The sequence below is a fragment of the Trachurus trachurus genome, assembly GCF_905171665.1.
Source record: "Trachurus trachurus genome assembly, chromosome: 16".
In the NCBI taxonomy this organism is placed as follows: Eukaryota; Metazoa; Chordata; class Actinopteri; order Carangiformes; family Carangidae; genus Trachurus; species Trachurus trachurus.
This window is the reverse complement of record NC_139902.1, coordinates 13,664,557-13,683,289: the sequence shown is the minus strand read 5'-3', so window position 1 is coordinate 13,683,289 and position 18,733 is coordinate 13,664,557. Positions and strand designations below refer to the sequence as shown.

General features: G+C 43.7%; 2 protein-coding genes across 2 annotated transcripts; both read right to left on the bottom strand.

Annotated features, from left to right (window-relative positions):
- Nucleotides 1-510: 510 nt before the first annotated feature.
- On the bottom strand, nucleotides 511-9,001 carry iffo1b (intermediate filament family orphan 1b). The gene is made up of 9 exons (XM_083989620.1): nucleotides 7,641-9,001; nucleotides 4,966-5,026; nucleotides 4,193-4,288; nucleotides 3,503-3,643; nucleotides 3,236-3,420; nucleotides 2,998-3,124; nucleotides 1,788-1,877; nucleotides 1,349-1,479; nucleotides 511-659 (listed from the first exon to the last, which is right to left on the bottom strand). The coding sequence occupies exons 1-9, from the start codon at nucleotides 8,621-8,623 to the stop codon at nucleotides 560-562; spliced, it is 1,914 nt and encodes a 637-aa protein (XP_083845746.1). The 5' UTR covers nucleotides 8,624-9,001; the 3' UTR covers nucleotides 511-559.
- A 1,078-nt stretch (nucleotides 9,002-10,079) lies between these two features.
- opn9 (opsin 9) lies at nucleotides 10,080-18,733 on the bottom strand (the record flags this gene model as incomplete). The annotated part of the gene is made up of 8 exons (XM_083989555.1): nucleotides 10,080-10,285; nucleotides 10,388-10,889; nucleotides 10,967-11,047; nucleotides 12,290-12,404; nucleotides 17,014-17,146; nucleotides 17,562-17,701; nucleotides 17,864-18,014; nucleotides 18,613-18,733. The coding sequence occupies 8 exons, from the start codon at nucleotides 18,731-18,733 to the stop codon at nucleotides 10,080-10,082; spliced, it is 1,449 nt and encodes a 482-aa protein (XP_083845681.1).

Sequence of the window (18,733 nt, the reverse complement as noted above, 5' to 3'; positions counted from 1 at the left end):
AGTCAGGTCACCAACGCTGCAGTGTTAGACTGAAATGAATCTGCCTCCTGCTTTTGTGTAGGTTTGTAGAGAGAGTGTAAATTCTAGGACTGTATATTTTGTGAAGTTGGCTTTGAAGCTGTAACCGTATAGTATATGGTTATCTAAATGTGCTAGATTATTGTACTCATTAACAGGTTAACAGGTGTTTTATTGGTGAGTGGGTGGTGAAAAAGTCATGCTTTGCTCTTTTTGCAGCCTACAGCACTGCACTGCCTCACTGTATCAGAGGGGCGCGGGCCCACGACTCGCAGCCGCTTCTTCAAGCGTCATCCAGCTCGCTGCTCAAACGCACCGCTCAGAGTCTCCTCAGACCAAAGCTGATTTGCGTGGACAGCGCGAGAATGATTGATATAGGTCAATGAAGAGGAGGTTCAGATGTAAACATGGTGTTGCCATAGTTACAGGTGTCTATTGCGTCAGTGTGGTACTACTGTATAGCTGGGTGCGGCGGAGGTCGCGTGTCCGTGGCCTCCTCCTCCTCCTCCTCCTCCGCTGCTGCTGCTGGGTTGAGGAGGTGTCAAGATCTCCCAGCGCTCGAGGACGAAGGCGGAGATGACGAAGACCGGTCGTTTTCTCTCTGGTCGCTTTCATCGGACGACACGGGCGCTGCAGTGTTGCTGTGAGAGACAGACACAGAGATGCAGGCTTGGATTTTACAGGTCCCATGGTTTCAAATCAATTTGATTGATTTTATATCGTCAGTTCTTTGTGACTCTTTCCTTAGTATCAATCACAGTGTTCAGCTGGTTTCTCTGCAGTTAGTTGTTGACAGAAGAGCATTTAATCCTGTGCACCGCAGGTCTGATTAACATGCAAACATATAAGATCTGTCCACAAGCGAGCAAACAGTTCAGCCTATTTGGAGAATAAAGTCTTTGACATTAAATGAAACAATTCAAAGGATTTTACGCTGAAAATCAGCAATTTAATTCTCCCCTCTTTAGAATTTATAAGCAGCATTAACATAATTAACAAATGTTTTATAACACACTAACATAATTGTAAGATGATGATTATGATGTATGGACACCCACTGATAGAGGCTGGTGTGTACAGAATAAATAACTGAATAAATAAGATATTTCCCCATAATAGACTTACATGTAATTGCAGACAGATGTAGTGCATTACAACTACACAAATGTTACAAAGAATTTATTTAATGTTTGCAGACTGTATACAAATGCTGCATGACGACTCCACATGTTACCTACAAGGCAAATAAAGTGTTATCAAATGAAAAGAATTGCAACCAGGGCTATTAGAGAAATAATGTACACTGTGTGTGTGTTTGTGTGTGTGTTACCTGTCTCCACTCTGTGTGATGAGTCTCCTGCAGGTCTCCATCTGAACGTCCAAGCCTCTCTTCATTGAGCACATCTCCATGTACTCGTGCAGGTGTCGGTTCATGTCACTCTTCGCTGTGGCCAGTTCCAGCTGGAGCCAGAAAACCAAACAGACAAACCACCAACCAAACTCTTAATGTCACATCTAAATGAAGAGTTGTTTCTAGAAATGTTGAGAATTGCTACAGTTTGTTTGTCTCTAAAACACGAGGACTTGAAGAGCTTGTCACTGAATTAAATGCAAAAAGCTGAAATGAGTCCTAAAGAATAATTCAGGCATTCACTAAAGCTACATGATGTTGTATAGGAAAATTAAAAACAGAATCAATACAAGCCACAAGCCCTTCTACACATGTACAGACATACTTGAAAGTAGAAAATATTAAACGGCTGCCTGACCTCAATCTGGTCAATTGTCTCTTGGTATTCCTTCTCTCGGGACTTAAACAGACACTCTGTGTCGTTAATCACCTTTTCCAGAGTGTCCTCCTGGTAGAGACAGAGAGACACAGACAGAAGAGAGAGGGACATTTTCAAAGAGTTGATATTTCTGGTTGGATTTAATTTGGCTGTAAATAGCATGCGATGAGATAAACGAACACGTAGCAGCAAGAATGACGTGTTTGCGTGCTAATCATCTAACAAGTCAGACACAAAGAAAATGATGCTGCAGTTGGAGCACACAGCTGGCTTTCTGCTCCCATCAGCTCGAATTTCACTGACTAATGCAGCTCCTCCCTCTGAAGGGGCAGCAGACTGTTCAAACAAACACACAGCCGCTGAATGAAAACAAATACCTACACGCATTTCTTGGAAACAAACACACTGTACACCGATACAGGCCGGATATCGCATCTGTCCGTGTGTGTGTGTGTATGTGTAGTGTTTTATCCTGAAATGGCCCTCTCCCAGCAGCAGAGCAGTGAAGAGCAGTGAAGGTCAGTGGGCTGGGCTGCGAGAGATACATATAAATCGGACCTGAGATGAAACCGTATCCACTGACGGATCAACTCCACCCGTGAAGCGACTACATCAACACGCACGGAGCCGCCTGAAGGATGACAACTGAGAAAAAGCAGAACTTGAACACTAACAAGTGTCCCTCCCTCATCCAGTCAATTACAGTGATAGCAGAACTGACTAATGAGACAATCACTGAACTTAAAGCTCAAGTAATGATTCGTGTCAGCAATAAAAAACAAACAAGGTTACATTTGTCTTTTTGGTTTCATTGAGTCAACTGTGCCAGACAGTGAATAAGAATCTGAATAAGTCTAAGTAATTGTGGAAACAAGAGTGTTTGCTGAATGAAGGCTGATGTATTGTAGTATGGATGGAGTGAATCTAATAAAGGAGTAACTGTAACATGGAGTTCTTGAATTAAATTATAAGATTCACAAAGTTAGGAAATGTTACAAGACAGTTTTGAATTGAATTACCTGCTTTACAGTGTTAATTCCCTTATGTCCAAGTAAAGGTCTATGTCCTGTGATTATAATCATCATCATCAAAATCATTGTGTGAAATACAATGTCGTTTTCATGTGATGCATAAGAATGACAAATAAAATCTTATCTAATTTTACTAGAGTCAGTTGTACTGAGATTACCTCGCCTGGTGGATGGGTGGGGTCGGGAGGCAGAGTGCATCCTGGGAAATCCTCCCAAAGAAGCAGAGTTTCCTCAGTCTCCTCCCAAGCCAGACTGTCACAGTCATCTTCAAACTCACATTCACGCCTAGAAAGAAAAGTACAAAACACGCACACGCGTTGAGAAGTAATTAGTGGAAGTGCAGGACTGAATGACACCTCTGCTACGCTCATCACATTTCAAAGTCAAACCACTTACAGTTGGTTCAGCATCCTCTGCATCTCCTCATTGATCTGATTGGCCGATGAGCCACAGTGGTCGTCGTCTTTGACCACGCCTCCGTCACTTTCAGAGGTGCTAACAGGTTCGTCACACTCGCTCCCGTTGAATGACAGAGGGGTTTGTTTCCGGCGACAGTTTAAGGATGATTGGTTGTTGGGAACCTGCGCGGACGTTTTCATCATCAATAAACACATCGACATCTCGGCGGCAAGATGATTCGGAGAGCATAAACCGGTCAGATACCTGATACATCTGGATCACATCTTCACAGTTCCTCTGCTGAGCCACGTCGCACAGACGAGCGGTGATGTCGATCCTGCGGCAGATGTCCATGTCCACCTTCATGGCCTTCTCCTGGATCTTACTGTCCAGCTCTGACAAATTCTGCAGAGGATGGAGGAAAGAAGAAAACGGAAACAGTTACTCGAAAAATATGTTGAATTATGGCACCACTTCCTGATACAGCAATCATATCAAATGATTTCTAATGTGTAAAAATGGCTTGATCAAAGGTTAATAACTCATTTACTAAGAAAGGGTCACATTTCTTTTTTACTAATACAGTAAACCATCAAGTCTATATTTGGAGTGTTAATAGCTGCTAATAAATGGATTTTAGTTCTGCTATTTACTACTCATCTTCGGATAAGTAGTAACTGTTCTTCGGAGAGAAATAAAAAGCCTACAGAACATGAATAACTCGAACTCCGAGTTTTGTTTGACATGTTACACTCAAACCACTAATTAGAACGTAAAAGTAGTGCCTCATTAGAGAGTGACGTCAACGAGACAGCAACAAAATCATTTACTATTCAATACATCTCTTTTGAGAGGTGTGTGTGACAGTGTGTGTCCGTTTAGGACAGCAGATTACTGTTATTAGCTGAGGGTGTGTATGATGTTATATTGGTGTGTGGGCTCTTCTGCGCTCACATTGCTCATGAGGCCTTTGAAGAGAACCAGCTCCGCCTTCAGCTGCTGAACCCTCAGAGCCAGTTCGTCCTGACAGCCCTCGCTCTCCTGCAGGTCCTGCAGATACAAAGGAGGCCATCAAGAACACACATGTAAACACTAATTACCAAAATGCACACACCCACAGAGCTGGCCTGACACAGCACCCACTCTCTTATTACAGGAAATTAGCTGTTACATTATGCAGGCGGGGGTCATCAGCAAAAATAAAAGCCTTTACTTTGTCTGCAAGAGAGAGAAAGATTGTAAACACTGAATGCATCATCTCCTCCGGGGAGCTTTACATTCATCTGATGGCATCATAATTCTCTCTTCACCCTGTTAACTTATTCATACAGTATGTGCTACAACTCTGGCCAAGCCCACCTCAGTCTCACATGGTGTTTTTGTTGCTTGTGGTCTACTGATCTACCGATGTGGTCGTGCCTGCGTAATGGGGTCACGTATAGATTCCTGGTAATGATACACGTGCATTGAATCTGAGGTAAGAACACTTTTTTTCCCACACGCTGCACTGCAGGTCTGCGGCTCTGTGCCTGCCTACCTATCTACACACACACACACACACACACACACACACACACACACACACACACACACACACACACACACACACACACACACACACACACACACACACACACACACACACACACACACACACACACACACACACACACACACACACACACACACACACACACACACACACACACACACACAGAGGATGTTACCTCTTGCAGGTCTGCAATCTTCTGCTGCAAATCCATCCTCATGGTGTATTCTTCTTCCCACCTGAGAGACACAACACAAAGAGGAAGAAGAGAAGTAGTGAGCCATTGGTGTAAATAAAGAACAAACAGATCAGACACAGGTCACATTTATATTAGTAGTGGTACAGGTACAGGACGTGACTGAGTATTTGGCCTCATACACCTGGTCAATTAGGATGTTTTGTCTTTATCTGCTGAAGTCAGGCAGGTATAAAGAGAAATAATTTTATTAAGCCCTCGGGCAATCTGGCCAGATGTTGACTAACTACTACATCTGTCCCAAGGAAACCTACTGACAATAAAACAATCTGACAATGGCTCAACTATTTTCCCACAGGACCACACAGGGGAAGTGCATGATTGTACAGGAGCCACATTTGCAAAAGCTCCAGCCACAGTAGCAGACAATGACACCGGAGAGATGAAAAATGTCAAATCAAGGAGGAGCTCCTCCTGGCCATATGTCTGAGCGGGTCTGAGCGCCCTTGACCAAGGCACTGAACACTTGAAGGTTAAGCCAGTGCATGGGAGCTTACTCTGGTGTCTACAGTGCAGTGTTTTTTTTTTATCACAGCCTTCTGGGGTTTGTGTTCTACATGCATGAAAATACAAACTGGATTTCAATCTGGCTGAGTGAAGAGAGATCTGACAGAAAAATATGAATGAGGTGTAGTGAAATCACACTAGGATGCAATCCACGGTCCAGGAAATAGAAAAGGTGTGAGTGACCGAGTGACTGTGTGTGAGTGATTCACTGATGAATTGGCTGTTTGATGGATGGCTTGCGACTATGATATTGCTCAGATGATTGGACCATGAATCTGATTTTTAATACATTTAAAAGCCTGAGCACAGACCCCTGTGTGTGATCTCAGATTCTGTCACTTCTCATAACACATGTGGGAAATCCACATCGCTGCAGAGACTGCAGCCTCTGTTTTTTTATATAAATGCTCTTTGAAATGCAGAATGCTGCGGCACATGAAGACCTATAGGGAATACTAAATCTGAAAGAAACTGAGTCATGAAACAGGAGTTGTTGTTGCCGTAGAGGAGGCTTGTTTGATCAGTAAGGTGAGAGCGCGCAGACCGTGCTTCCTTCTGCAAGCCAAGCCCCCATCCACCCAGCAGTTACAGCTTGCAGTGCATGCTGCATTGCAGATACAGTGTGGCGTGTAGAGAGAGAGGGGGGGTGCACAGAGGGGGAGAAGAGAGGCAGAAAACATGAGAGAAGCGGGGGAACAGCTCAATGTGTTGGAGTGTATCTGGTTTAAGCGAGGAAACAAAAATGGCATTGAGAGTATGGTGGGCAGAGAGAGAGAGAGAGAGAGAGAGAGAGAGAGAGAGGAAACTTGTCCTTGAATAAAAGGAAAAGGGCTAGATGTCACACACAGAGGGGTGTGCAAAAACAACAATGTCAACTTTCTGCACCAAAGGGCCTGGAAACATCCTCCCTCAAGTCTCTTCACACAAATACAGTATGTGTGTGATGTCACACAGTCAGGCTCGTCCCTCTCCCTCATTCACAAAGAGCCCACTTCACTGTGGTCGTCATCTCCTCAGTGAAGAATGCATGGCTGCTCATTTGGACATAATATGAGGGGACTCATATGAGGGGTGTTGGATGTTCTGGGACATGAGGCCTCATGTAGTTGACTGAGGACAGAAAATACACCATCCTATTACACAATACACTTTATGTGTATATAAATCAGTCTGATCTGCAGCTACATCGGACACTCTGCTGATCAACACACCATGAGTGACCAAGTGTGGGCTCAGAGTGATTTAGTTGGAGATGTCACGTGATCCGTGGGCTGCAACTAGCCATTATTTTCATCATCATTTACTTTATTGATTAGTCTATCTATTTCCTATAAAAATCCCCATTGTGATTTCTCAGAGAACACTGTGACATTTTCAAACCAGGTACCATTAATATTTAGTTATTTTGCTTTTAAAAACAATGCATTAAAATAGGCCATAAGTAATAGAAATATTATTTTGAGTGGACTCACCAATTCAGATCTATATCTGCATTGTTTACCTGAATTTAGGGCTAACAACAGTGAAGCACAAGTCTGATGTACGCTACAGCATCATAATGTTTGTCTCCTTATACACAGTGGCCAGGATTTGTGATGAGGTGAAATTACCACCCATTTTTTTAATCTATGGAAATTTGCTCAGTTTCAGAAATGAAAAATCGCCTGTACAGTCAAAATGAGCTGTATGTCAGGATGGATTTTCCCTAATGTTCCTGTAAACATTGTCACCCAAGGGTGAGTCATCTCTCTATGGAGCTTCATGAGCCCTGAGCTGAACATTTGGACGTCCCTGCCAAGCTTTGACCTTCATTCTTCTTTATATTTAGCCCATGATGTGTTAATTTTTTTTGGGGTGTATTTCTAGCAGCAGCACCTGCCTCTCCGGTTAGACATAAAAGTGGCTGCAGGGTCAGGCTGGAGGTGATGGATGGAGAGGCTTTGTGCTGACTCTGCTCCTGTTGGAGACAGCTGGTCTGCAGCTGCTTTACTGCTCTGCTCACTCCAACTAAAATGGATCATTAGGAGAACCACAGTCCCATGCTCTGTGCTGTTATAAGTGTAATAAAAACATGGTTGTATTTCATTTACCTGCGTTTATACTCATCTCTCTCCCTCTTCACCTTGGCCAGGACATTATACAGGGCCCTTATCTCAGGGGTGATGGTGTCAATCTGGACCCCAACTCCATCAGGATGCACCCAGGACACTCCTGGGCTGGTCAGACGCTCTGCACCGGGGCCAAACTTGCGGGTGTGGTTGTAGGACCAGATGGTGCCTGGAAGGAACCGTGGAGGAGGGTTGGTGGAGCTGCCCTGGCCTGCGCTGGTGTAGGGGGCAGTTTTATAGCCAGGGGAGTCCACACAGGGAGAGGACTGGCTGATGGTGATGGATGGGTTACTGGTATTTGTTTGGGTTGAACTGGTATTTTCAGAAACTGCAGGTGGGGGGGCTGATGTGAGCGGCGGTGGGAACAGTGTTGTCGGCCTCCTGGCTGAGTTGTTGGTGTTATGGAAGGGGAGGGATCCCGGCCTGAGCGGTATGGTACCAACAAACCCGGTCTGCACACCTGCCTCCTGGGTATGCGCGCTGTTGTCACAACACCCACCCTGACAACCCTTGTTGGCATCCAGCGCCTGTTGCAGCTGCTTCTCTAAAATCTTATTTCTGCGCTCTAATTCATGCACTTTGGCCAAAAAGCATCTGAACCTCAGGTTGAGAGTCTTGAGGACGCTGATGTTGGATCCCAAGTCGTTCCTGAGAGCCATGGCTGGAGGATGCGGCACGGCGCGGTGCTGAAAGTGGCTGCTGTGGTTGTGGTGGAGGAAAGGTGAGGTCTGAGAGGGTGCGGTGAAGTCAGGCCCCGGCTGATCAGGCCCCGGGCCAGCGGGCTCACCGAGCAGAAAGGACGCTGGGTCAGCTCCACCGAAAACGGCGTCGGGCAGGAGGCCTGAGGGAGAGTCTGGGTGTCCGGGTGTTTGGCTCTGTTGAGGATGCTGTTGGAGATGCGCGTTGGCCAACAACAAAGGATTCATGCTATGGTATGGAAAACTAAAGCGCTGCAGATCTGGCATGAACACGGACGGGAATGTTTCTTGCTCAGAACAGAATAATGACTGAATAAATAAAGAAGAAGCTGCTACAGACCTGGAAGACGTGCGCACAGGACGCCAGTAGTCACCTGCTTATGTAACCGTGTCTAAATAAGAATCTGATCCTTAAAGCTGGGGTCTTAACGGCGGCTGATGGATCAGTGCTCTCTGTCGGTCCGCAACCAAACATCCATAAGCGGCTCCAGGTTTTTTGGGCTGCGGGGAAGCGGCGACGCTGGCTCTGCGCCTCGGCGAGATGTTTCGCAAAAAGAAAACGCAATTAAGCGACGAAAAACGACGCAGAGCGTGAATGAATAACAAAGAAATCCAGTGTCACCGCGTCACTGAAGTTCTGGCAACAAGATGTGACCGCAGGCAGGAGGAGAAAGTGCTGCGGGATTGGAAGAGCACGGCTACCGTAAAGACGCGACTAGAGGAGCGCTGATCCTTTAACCGTTTGGTTCCCGTGGATTGGCTCGGTGCCATGTTTTTCAGACGGTGTGGTGCTGAATCTGGGAATAACAGGCTGAAATTCACAGGGCTCAGGCATTATAGATGGAGAAATCAGCAGTGTCAGTGTGACTGATTTGTGATCTGAATCCAAGGGGAACATCTGTACAGCTGTTAGGATGTGGTCCCCTGTTGATTTGGGAAATAAAAGGCTGAAACTCACAATCACGTGTATCTAGCTATTACAAAAAGCCTAAGTTTATACCTACAGAGAGAGGGCAGCACCATCTAAACATCAGGGAAACACCCGCTGAATAAAGTGAATAATAACTATTGCTTTGTTATAATAACTTTACTATAATAACCAGGGTAATTTCAACTCTAGCCTATCCTACACAATGTCTGAACCGACCACGGCCCCTGTCTCCTGTAGGAGCCACCTCCTGCAGAGGTCGCTGTTTCTTAGGTTAAACTGTCACACCCAAGTTCATAAAGCTCAAGGCCAGATTTACAAGAGCTCAATTAAGCTTTATTAATTTCTACAATCTTTCAAATCTTTAACCAGGTAAATTTGTTTGAAAGTTCCACTGTATATATATATATTAAAAAAAGATTTCTCGCCAGGAACAGAGTTAGTGAAAAACTTGACAGAACATAAATAAGTCACAGAGAGACAGAATCATATTTGTTTTGCTACTTGTGCTGCATAAAGCAAGCTACACTTTATCACACAGTATTCAGTTTAAGGTGTTTCTGTCACTTATGTGGTTGACAAGTGAAAGACAAGTGGGTGTGAAAACCTCCGCATTGGGGTTAGAGTGCAGGCATGAGACAGACAGAGCAAACAGCAGTAGAAAGGATTGGGTTGTTATGTAATATAAATAATAACATCTCTATCTATCTATCTATCTATCTATCTATCTATCTATCTATCTATCTATCTATCTATCTATCTATCTATCTATCTATCTATCTATCTATCTATCTATCAGACTGTGCTTGACGTGGTTAAATCTCCTCCTGTCTTCTTCCATGTGTCCAAAGAGGCAAAGTCCAACACATCAGCCTCCTCTGCTCTACTATCAACCCAGGGGCCTGTTCTTCCTCCACTACTTATGTTTCCCCTCCCCACGGACAAAGAGTTGCTCTTCTTCCTCCTATAGTCCTGGGAATAGGAGAGGCTGATGATGCTCCCTTAGGAGAGAAGAAAGAAAAATAAGTTCAAGAGACTTGAAATTGGCTAAATCTAAACATTTGAAACTTCCTTTAAGCTGTAAGTTTAGTAATGGTCCTTACTTTCATATAAGCTCCTCTTTTGCACTCGCCTCTTCTCTGCCTTCTCTCGACCAAACAGCATCACATAGACGTCGTCCCTGAACTCCCTGTTCATGATCTGGTAAATTAAAGGATTCATCATGCAGTGGGACTTGGCAAACATAGCAGGGATCAAACTGACCACAGGTGGCAGCTGCGGGCTCCTGGTTTTTGATTCAGCTTCCTTGCCAAGTGCGGAGGTGAACGTGCTTCCATTCAGGCCCGAGTTGAGATTCACGTTGGCCACATGACCCCATTTCTCCTCGGGGTTGTAATGCATTTGTCTATAATATTCTGTGGCCGTCCAGTTGAGCAGCGAGGGGACGTCCAGGATCTTTGGAGGGTGTGAAGCCGTGGCAGTGGACTCCTCTACCGCTGTGCTTTCTGCCTCTTGGTCGTCTCTGGGGATGAGGGCTGAGATGAGAGACATGGTGGCGTAGGGCATCCAGGCCACTAGGAAGGCGCTGCACACCACAGCAGCCATCTGGAATAAACAAGCAGGTCATTGTTCGCTTCTGGGTTGTTTATCAGGGAATAAAATGTATTGTCACAAAGCTCTACCTTTGCAAGTCTGAGGTCTTTACTGGTGTGGCTGACAGAGGAGGACGGTATAGATGCTAAGGTGCGATTTGATCTGTAGACCTAGAAACAGAAGCACATTTATTTCAAAATATGCACCTTGATTCATAGCACCTTGAATTATGACCCATGTCCCATTAGAAATTACCAAGTAAATACAGAAAGGCTGTTTGTTTCAATTGATTGTTTTGATGTCTGGTGTAGGGTTACTGAATATTGACTGTTTTTCATTAAATTAAATTCAATATGACTTGGGTTATGTCATAATGGATTTAGTCAAAATGACTACAAATCAGCTGATACACACTGTATCTGGGGGCTTTACTGTAAGACCACAGTGTCTTTTTTTGTTACCATCACTAGGAGGTGCCAGAGTTGCAATTTTACACTGGATTCTTCACTTCCTCAACCTGTAAATGATGCAACAGTAATTGGAAAAAGTTTTGTCATAAATAACTAATTGCATTCACACTGTTGCACATATTCACACCTGGAAGCTGCACAGTACAGTGAGCAGCTCCACTGGAGCAGGGACTCAAGGACACCAGAAATGCTGTTGTTTCACTTTTCCGAACCCAGATTTAATCCTGACACTCTGGGGATCGAATCAGCGACCTCCCTGTCACGATCTTGCTCCTCTAATTTTCAGGCCACCTCTGCCTGATGTGCAACACAACAGCGAGAACCTTTGCAACAGTGCCAGGATGAACTTCCATTTGATTTTCATGGAAGAGAGAAGACCATATAAGTGTGTTCAGTCGCTGGAAGAGTCAAAAATGTATTAATAATAAATGTTCAAGCTATTCTTTAATTTCAGAGTACTTTGAGATATCAGACTTAAAGAGATAGTTCACCCAAAATTCAAATTTCACTCATTATCTACTCACCCTCATGTCGACTAAGGGCTGGGAGAAGTTTCAGAGTCCTCCGTGCTATTTCTCATGTTGGGGCTTCAATACAAGAGGGACATTACAGACGAGCTGTGTGGAGGTATTTGGATGTTTTTTGGTGTGTTTTTTTGGACGAAGAAAATTGAGCCCCGTTCGCAACCGTCATGCAGTGCTGCACGGAGCCCCGCTGTAACTCAGAGAAGGCACGGAGGACTCTGAAACTTCTCCCAGCCCTTAGTCGACATGAGGGTGAGTAGATAATGAGTGAAATTTGAATTTTGGGTGAACTATCACTTTAACTTAACAGAGGTGAAAATAGAGGTGTGCTAAAGCATTCAACCATTAATATTTGTATCTAATACATTCAACAAAGTAAAGACCAAAGAATGGATGATGAATCAGCTGCTGTACTCACCGTCAGCAGGATGGCTAAATATGAAGTGATGATGGTGAGTGTGGGAAATCCCAAGCACCAAGTCAGGATGAGGAAGATATAGAGTCTGTCTTTTGGAGACAATCTCATTCTCCACCTGGAAATAGTGAAACAGGCTGGATATTAATCATGTTTGTCTGCAAATGTATCAGGAAACACACTCGTAACACAAATTTCTGTGTGATATTGTACTTGTATCAATAGGTAACCAAGATTACCAGTCAATGGTGCAGAGGGTTTTCACGGCGCGTCATCACCGCGTCGTCAAACCGGAAGTCGCCATATTGGAGGTACTGGAGGTATTGGAGCCGCAGGTAAACAGAGCGCACGCACTCCGGCAGATCCCGAACGTCGAAGGAAAGATGGTGAATTATTGTCGTGTTTCTGGCTGTACCAATCGGTCAGACCGTGAAAAACATTTGGAGTTTTATAGACTGCCAAAAGTTATAACAAATCAAGGAGAGCAATGCGAAAAGTTATCGGAGGAAAGGAGGCGCTTGTGGTTGGCGAGGCTCAACCAAGATCTGCGAGGGAAAAATCTGGACAACATCCGAATTTGTTCGGCCCATTTCTTGTCAGGTAAGTGAATTGTTGATAGCAGCGGCTCTTAGCGAATGTTCTACTGTGATGATAATAATATAATTCATATCAAGCTACTGCATGTGGCATTATTGACATAATAATCACATTTAATAGCCTGCTACAGTAGCAGCATCGTTCTTAAAATGTAGAGCTAAAATTAAATGTGCTGTACTTCTCTGTATTACAGGTAAAAGATCTGACCTTTATCAAAAGGATGACCCAGATTGGGTGCCATCTGTTGGAATGACAGGTCAGCAAAGGTCACCTGAAGAAACAGGGACATCACGCTACAAACGTCGTTTGAATAGAGCCCAGCAGAGACTGAAGGATGATGCTGCTGCTGCTGCTGCTGCTGCTGCTGGGACTGATGATCCTGAGACGGATGACCCTTTGACAAGTGATTACGTCAGCAGTAATTTGTGCAGCACAGGGACTCAGACTGATATGACTGGTGATTTCATTGAGACTATGACAAGTGAACTTCAAAGTCTTAGAACTGAGAACATTCATTTGCGCTCTGATGTGACACATTTGTCCACTTCATATGACCAAAGTGCATTTGTTGATAAGGATGAAAAGGTTTTATTTTTCACTGGCCTACCTACATACCAGATACTGTTGGTTCTCTTCACATTCCTTAGTCCCCACCTTCCTGTGAAGAAGTCACTTGATAAGTTTAAGCAGTTGATGCTGACACTGATGCGCCTTAGGCTTAATGTTTCTACAACCTTCCTTTCATATGCATTTAACATATCAGTAGCCACTGCTTCGAGGATAGTCACTGATGTCATTGATGTCATGTTTATTCGTATGAAGCCACTTATCATATGGCCAGAAAGAGAGCATTTGCAAAAAACTATGCCAATGCAATTCAGGAAACATTTTGGGAAAAAGTGTGCTGTTATTATTGATTGTTTTGAAGTTTTTATAGAACGTCCATCTAACCTTATAGCCAGGGCAGAAACATGGTCTTCTTACAAGCACCATAACACAGTTAAATTCTTGATTGGTATTACACCACAGGGCACAGTGTCTTACATTTCAAATGCATGGGGAGGAAGAGTAAGTGATAAATACATAACTGAAAACTGTGGCTTTTTGGACAAGATAGTTCCTGGTGATCTTGTCCTTGCTGATCGTGGTTTTAATATTCAGGCCACTTTAGGTTGTAGAATGGCCCATGTAAAAATTCCAGCGTTCACTCGGGGAAAGTCCCAGTTAGCTCCTGTTGACTTAGAAACCACAAGGAAAATTGCCCACGTCAGGATTCATGTTGAGCGTGTGATTGGAAGCGTGCGCCAGAAATATACTATTTTGGGGGGGATATTGCCAATTGATTTCTTGATGTGCAAAGATAGTGATGGTTATTGTACCATTGATAAGATTGGACTTGTCTGTTGTGCTTTGGTGAACCTTTGCCCATCAATTGTTGATTTTGACTGACGTATATTTTTATATGCACGGTCAATAAAAAAAAATATCAACAAGTCTTGACTTTATTATTAATTTTCAGTTTTTGTTAAGTCATTGTTATTGTATTGTTGTGGGAGAGAACACACAGCATAACACTTTCATCAGAACACAGATTTATTAAAGGAAAACCACATAGTTTTCAGAACGCTTATAAACTGTACAGTGCTATAAATTCTAGCATATATTACTATAGTACGATTAAAGAACTGTAAACACAATTTTGCATGTAATGTAATGAGTTTGACAACTTTTTGTCAGTTACAATAACTCACTAACAGTAAAACAAAGTGCCTGAAGAGCACATCTTCATAGCAGTCCACTAAAAAAAAAGTTTTTCACTTATAAGGTTTCTTTCCTTTTTTTGGCTGAAACTGAGGTAGCTTTTGGCACTCTGGGCAATACCATTTCCCTTTTGGTGCAACCTTAATATTAATGCACGAGTAGTGAAACCACTTAATATGACATTTTGCATTGTCACAGAGAATCATTCTCCCAAACTCAACCTGATGACAGAAACACCAGGTTTTTTCTTGGCCACTGGTACTTGCAGCACAGTCAGAGTCATGTGATTCTGCCGAGGCAGATACTCCAGGTTGTGAGGACACATTGGCCATGGTAGATGAAAGTCTTGTATAAAACTTGCCAATTAACTCTGGCATAATGGCTGTGTCAAAAATATGCCTGCTTTTCTGGCATATCATGTCCCAGAACTCCTCATCAAATACAATTTGCTCAACATGCAAATCCTTTTCTGTCCAAACAACAAAATAGGCAGATTCCAGTTTGCACACCCCAAGTTGAGTTTGCACCTGGTAGAAATACTGATGGTTTCGGTTAAGTGTCAGTTTTCCTCCACTGTCCTTCTCCAAATAGGATACAGTGTCTACCTTGTCACTTTTCACACAAAATGGACATTTCACTTCAATTACACTGACACCACAACAATCACAAGAAACTAGGCCATCGGGAGAAGCACCCAGGAATGGCACACTTGGATTTATGAAGAAACCTGTGTCATGTACTTTAACATTTTCATGAGATTCCTTATGCACATCTATAAACATATCACGTGCAAATTTCTCATGATTACATCCCCAGGTAGTGGCTTTTGATGTGAATCTGTATGACTCAGGATAGCACACACTTTTGATGAAGCTCTGAGCTGGTTGATTTGGATCAGTGCAACATGCAGTTTTCATTTTAGATGCTGTAATTCGACCAGCACGGAATCGAAACCACAGTTTAGAAGAAGCTTGATCCCTTGTAGCGGCTTCAACTGCCTTTGCTTGCTCTTCTGATACTGAAATTTCTACATCTTTGCACATGGACAATATATCGCTATAGTCCATGTGAACTGCTTCATCCTTTCGCAGTTCTGTCAACACAGGAGGAAAATTTTCTCCAATCACTTTGGGGACAAAACTGTCAGAGTAAGGCTCAATCAGGGACAAAATAGCAGGCTTTGACCCAGTTGCACTAAGAGCACTGAATAGTGATGACAGTTCGTCACTGGTTGGCTGTTGTGTTTTCCCAACTGTAACAGTGCAAAAATCACTAGCGCTTTGTTCCTCAAGTGACTGTCCATGAGCAGCACATTTCATCTGGCCAACTCTTTTACTTGAGATCTCTTTGTTACAGTGAAGTCAATCTTCCGGCATTCCCTGTATTCCACCTTTGACAGTGCAGTAGGTAACAGCCAATATGCCTTTTCTTGAGTCACTGTTTTTGAGTCTCTCAACTTCACTATTTCTTCAATGAGAAACAATAATGCAGCAACATGTGTGCACGTCTCTCCGAGGCCAGCCATACACGTGCAGTGGGCTCCAAGAATCCGGCCAGACTTCTCAGCGATTATCCAGGGTTCCAGGGGTGTTGCTCGGATTGACTGAGAATGGAGTACCTGAATAAAAGACAAAGCAACAAAATAATACTGTAAGAATAACAAAATAGTTTTTCACCACTTCACTTAAAAAAAAAAAACAGGTAGGCCTAACATAGCCTTATCTACATCACTGCAAGGTCCAGGACTCCCAGGGGTTTTAAACTCTGATAGCGATGAGTGCTCCGTATGTTTTGTACAGTGTATATACTAATGTAGACTGTGCATATCATATACTAATGCATATCAAACTGGAGGTACTTGAAATTAAAAACTCTTGGCTAATGTTACACCTGGGTATTCATCATCATCATTTAGGTTGATTAAATACGTAGTATTACTTACTTTGGCATTCACAACACATCTGTCGTTGATGACTTGATACTGCATCTCTCTCACCCATCCACACACCATCTGGTTATAGGCCTCCAAACCTTTGTAAGATTTAAGGTCTTCCGCTGTGTATGGGCTTGGCGAGAAAACCAGGTAGTTGACGATATCAGGATACGCAATCGACGGAAGACTCTCCGGGTCGTCATTGATCCAAGACGAGGAAGCCAACTCGTACGGATCTGCACCACCAATAAAACGTAACTTTTCCAGATATCGTTCCTTTTCCTGAGGACCAAGTCCTTCCCTGTATGCCTTTGCATCTACAACACATTTTGTGGAGCTTTTCGGTGGTTTCGGACATTTCTCCATCACAGTCCTGTATGTATGATCGCAGTGTTTACCTCCGAGTGCCTCCAATATGGCCGCGCATCCGGGTTACTGCCCAGAATGTGACGTAGGTGAAAACCCTCTATAGCTGCCAAAGCCAAAAGCAGGCAGTGTAGCCCAGAATAATGTGTAAACCCAAACCAGAGCTATAGACAGAGACACATGGCGCCTCTCGATCCATTGACCTAGAGAAGTGAGACATGTGCAAGGCGCTTATTGAACTTTTCTTGTCACTACCTAAGCAGTATGTGCATGTGTCAGCATAATGGGATCTTAACCTCAAGGGAAGTCTTGACATTTCACTTAACAATTTTCTTGAAGCAACATCAGATATAATTGGCCTTTTATTGTTACATAAGCAATCACAGAGAGACTTTTAAATCAATAACTCTTCAAGTCAATACATCTGTACAATTAAGGAGGCGTATCCTGCAGACTGTTGTGGAAGCAGGCGAAGGTTTGTGTAAAAAACTATGTGACCTTGGAAACAATCATGGCAATGGTCCACAATAAGTCAGATGGGTTTAGAGTGCAGTTGTGTGTAAGACTTAAGATTGTAGATTTTATGCCTGTGTTACAGGAAGAAGATCTCAGACTTGCCGTATCTTAAGCAGCAGATCTTTAGGCAGCGGTCCACAGAGATGAGACAGGTGGTGAGCAGAGAGCCGATGCCAAACACAAAGCCCTGCATGCCGTACCAAAGGCACCCAGTCTCCCCAAACACCCAGGCGTGACACAGGCTGAGGGAGAGAGGGCTTAATGGATCGACAGCTTCTGTTGCACACACGTGGCTGCTGGTCTGTTGTGTGTGTATCTGTGTGTGTGTTGTTAGCAGCATCACACTCAATGTCAGCACTCTGACTTTACGACTACACTGGTTGAAAGTGGAGCATCTCTCCTACCTGGAAGTGATGAAAAATGGCGCTCCGAGGAGGCTGAAGCCAAAATCACAGACAGCCAGGTTGATGGTCATGAGCTCTGGAGGTCGGAGCTTCTTCTTTTTCCTACAATAGACTAACAGCACCGCACCATTCCCCAGCAATGATGTGACACCTGGAAGAATTAGAGGCAACAACAACAAGAGGGGACAGTGGTAAATGTGAGGGCGAGAGCAGGGCCTGGTTTCACAAACATGTCTCACACCTGTCTGCAGTTGCAAAAACATTAAGCTCCTTATTCCCAGGACTAATTCAGGTCTAAGACCAATGTTACCATGGTAACATTGTAATCAGTGACACCTGAGCTGAGCGTTAGCACTCCAAAAAATAAATGTACAAATTTTAAAAAGACAGAAGCATAGCTAAAAAATATATAGGCTAATGAGGTTTTAGAGACTGCAGTGACTTTACATTTTATCGTTTCAGTCTTTGCTGAACGTCTCAAGTAAAACGTTTTTATAGGCTACTGCATCCAAAAGAAAAAATGTGTTTCCTGATCAGTAGTTTGATGATTTTTTACAGAATCCAAGTTCAAGGTCAAGAACTGAACTGAAGTCAAAGTATGTCTTTGTAAAACTGGCCCCAGATTAAATTTCTGTTCATCTCACTAGAGTTACTTGGGCTTCAGGATCAATGCACATTTATTCACCCAGTTTCCTCCATATCACACCAAAAGAATGATCCTCTGGAAGTGTCTGAAACAACCTGTTTACCTGTGAAGGTGAGGAAAACAGCGACAGCCAGGTCTGCAGACGGGGACAGCTGGGAGTGGAACAGCGGCTGGATGGAGGAGGGGGCGAACCAGGAGCCGCTGTGTGCGCCATTCTCTCCCAT

Excerpts from the sequence above, each read along its gene's own strand:
- iffo1b (XM_083989620.1), bottom strand. The coding sequence starts at position 8,623 with ATGCCAGATCTGCAGCGCTTTAGTTTTCCATACCATAGCATGAATCCT. Across the intron at positions 5,027-7,640 it reads AGAGATGAGTATAAACGCAG|GTGGGAAGAAGAATACACCA; the intron begins GTAAATGAAATA and ends TGTGTCTCTCAG. Across the intron at positions 1,878-2,997 it reads CCACCCATCCACCAGGCGAG|GAGGACACTCTGGAAAAGGT; the intron begins GTAATCTCAGTA and ends TGTCTCTACCAG.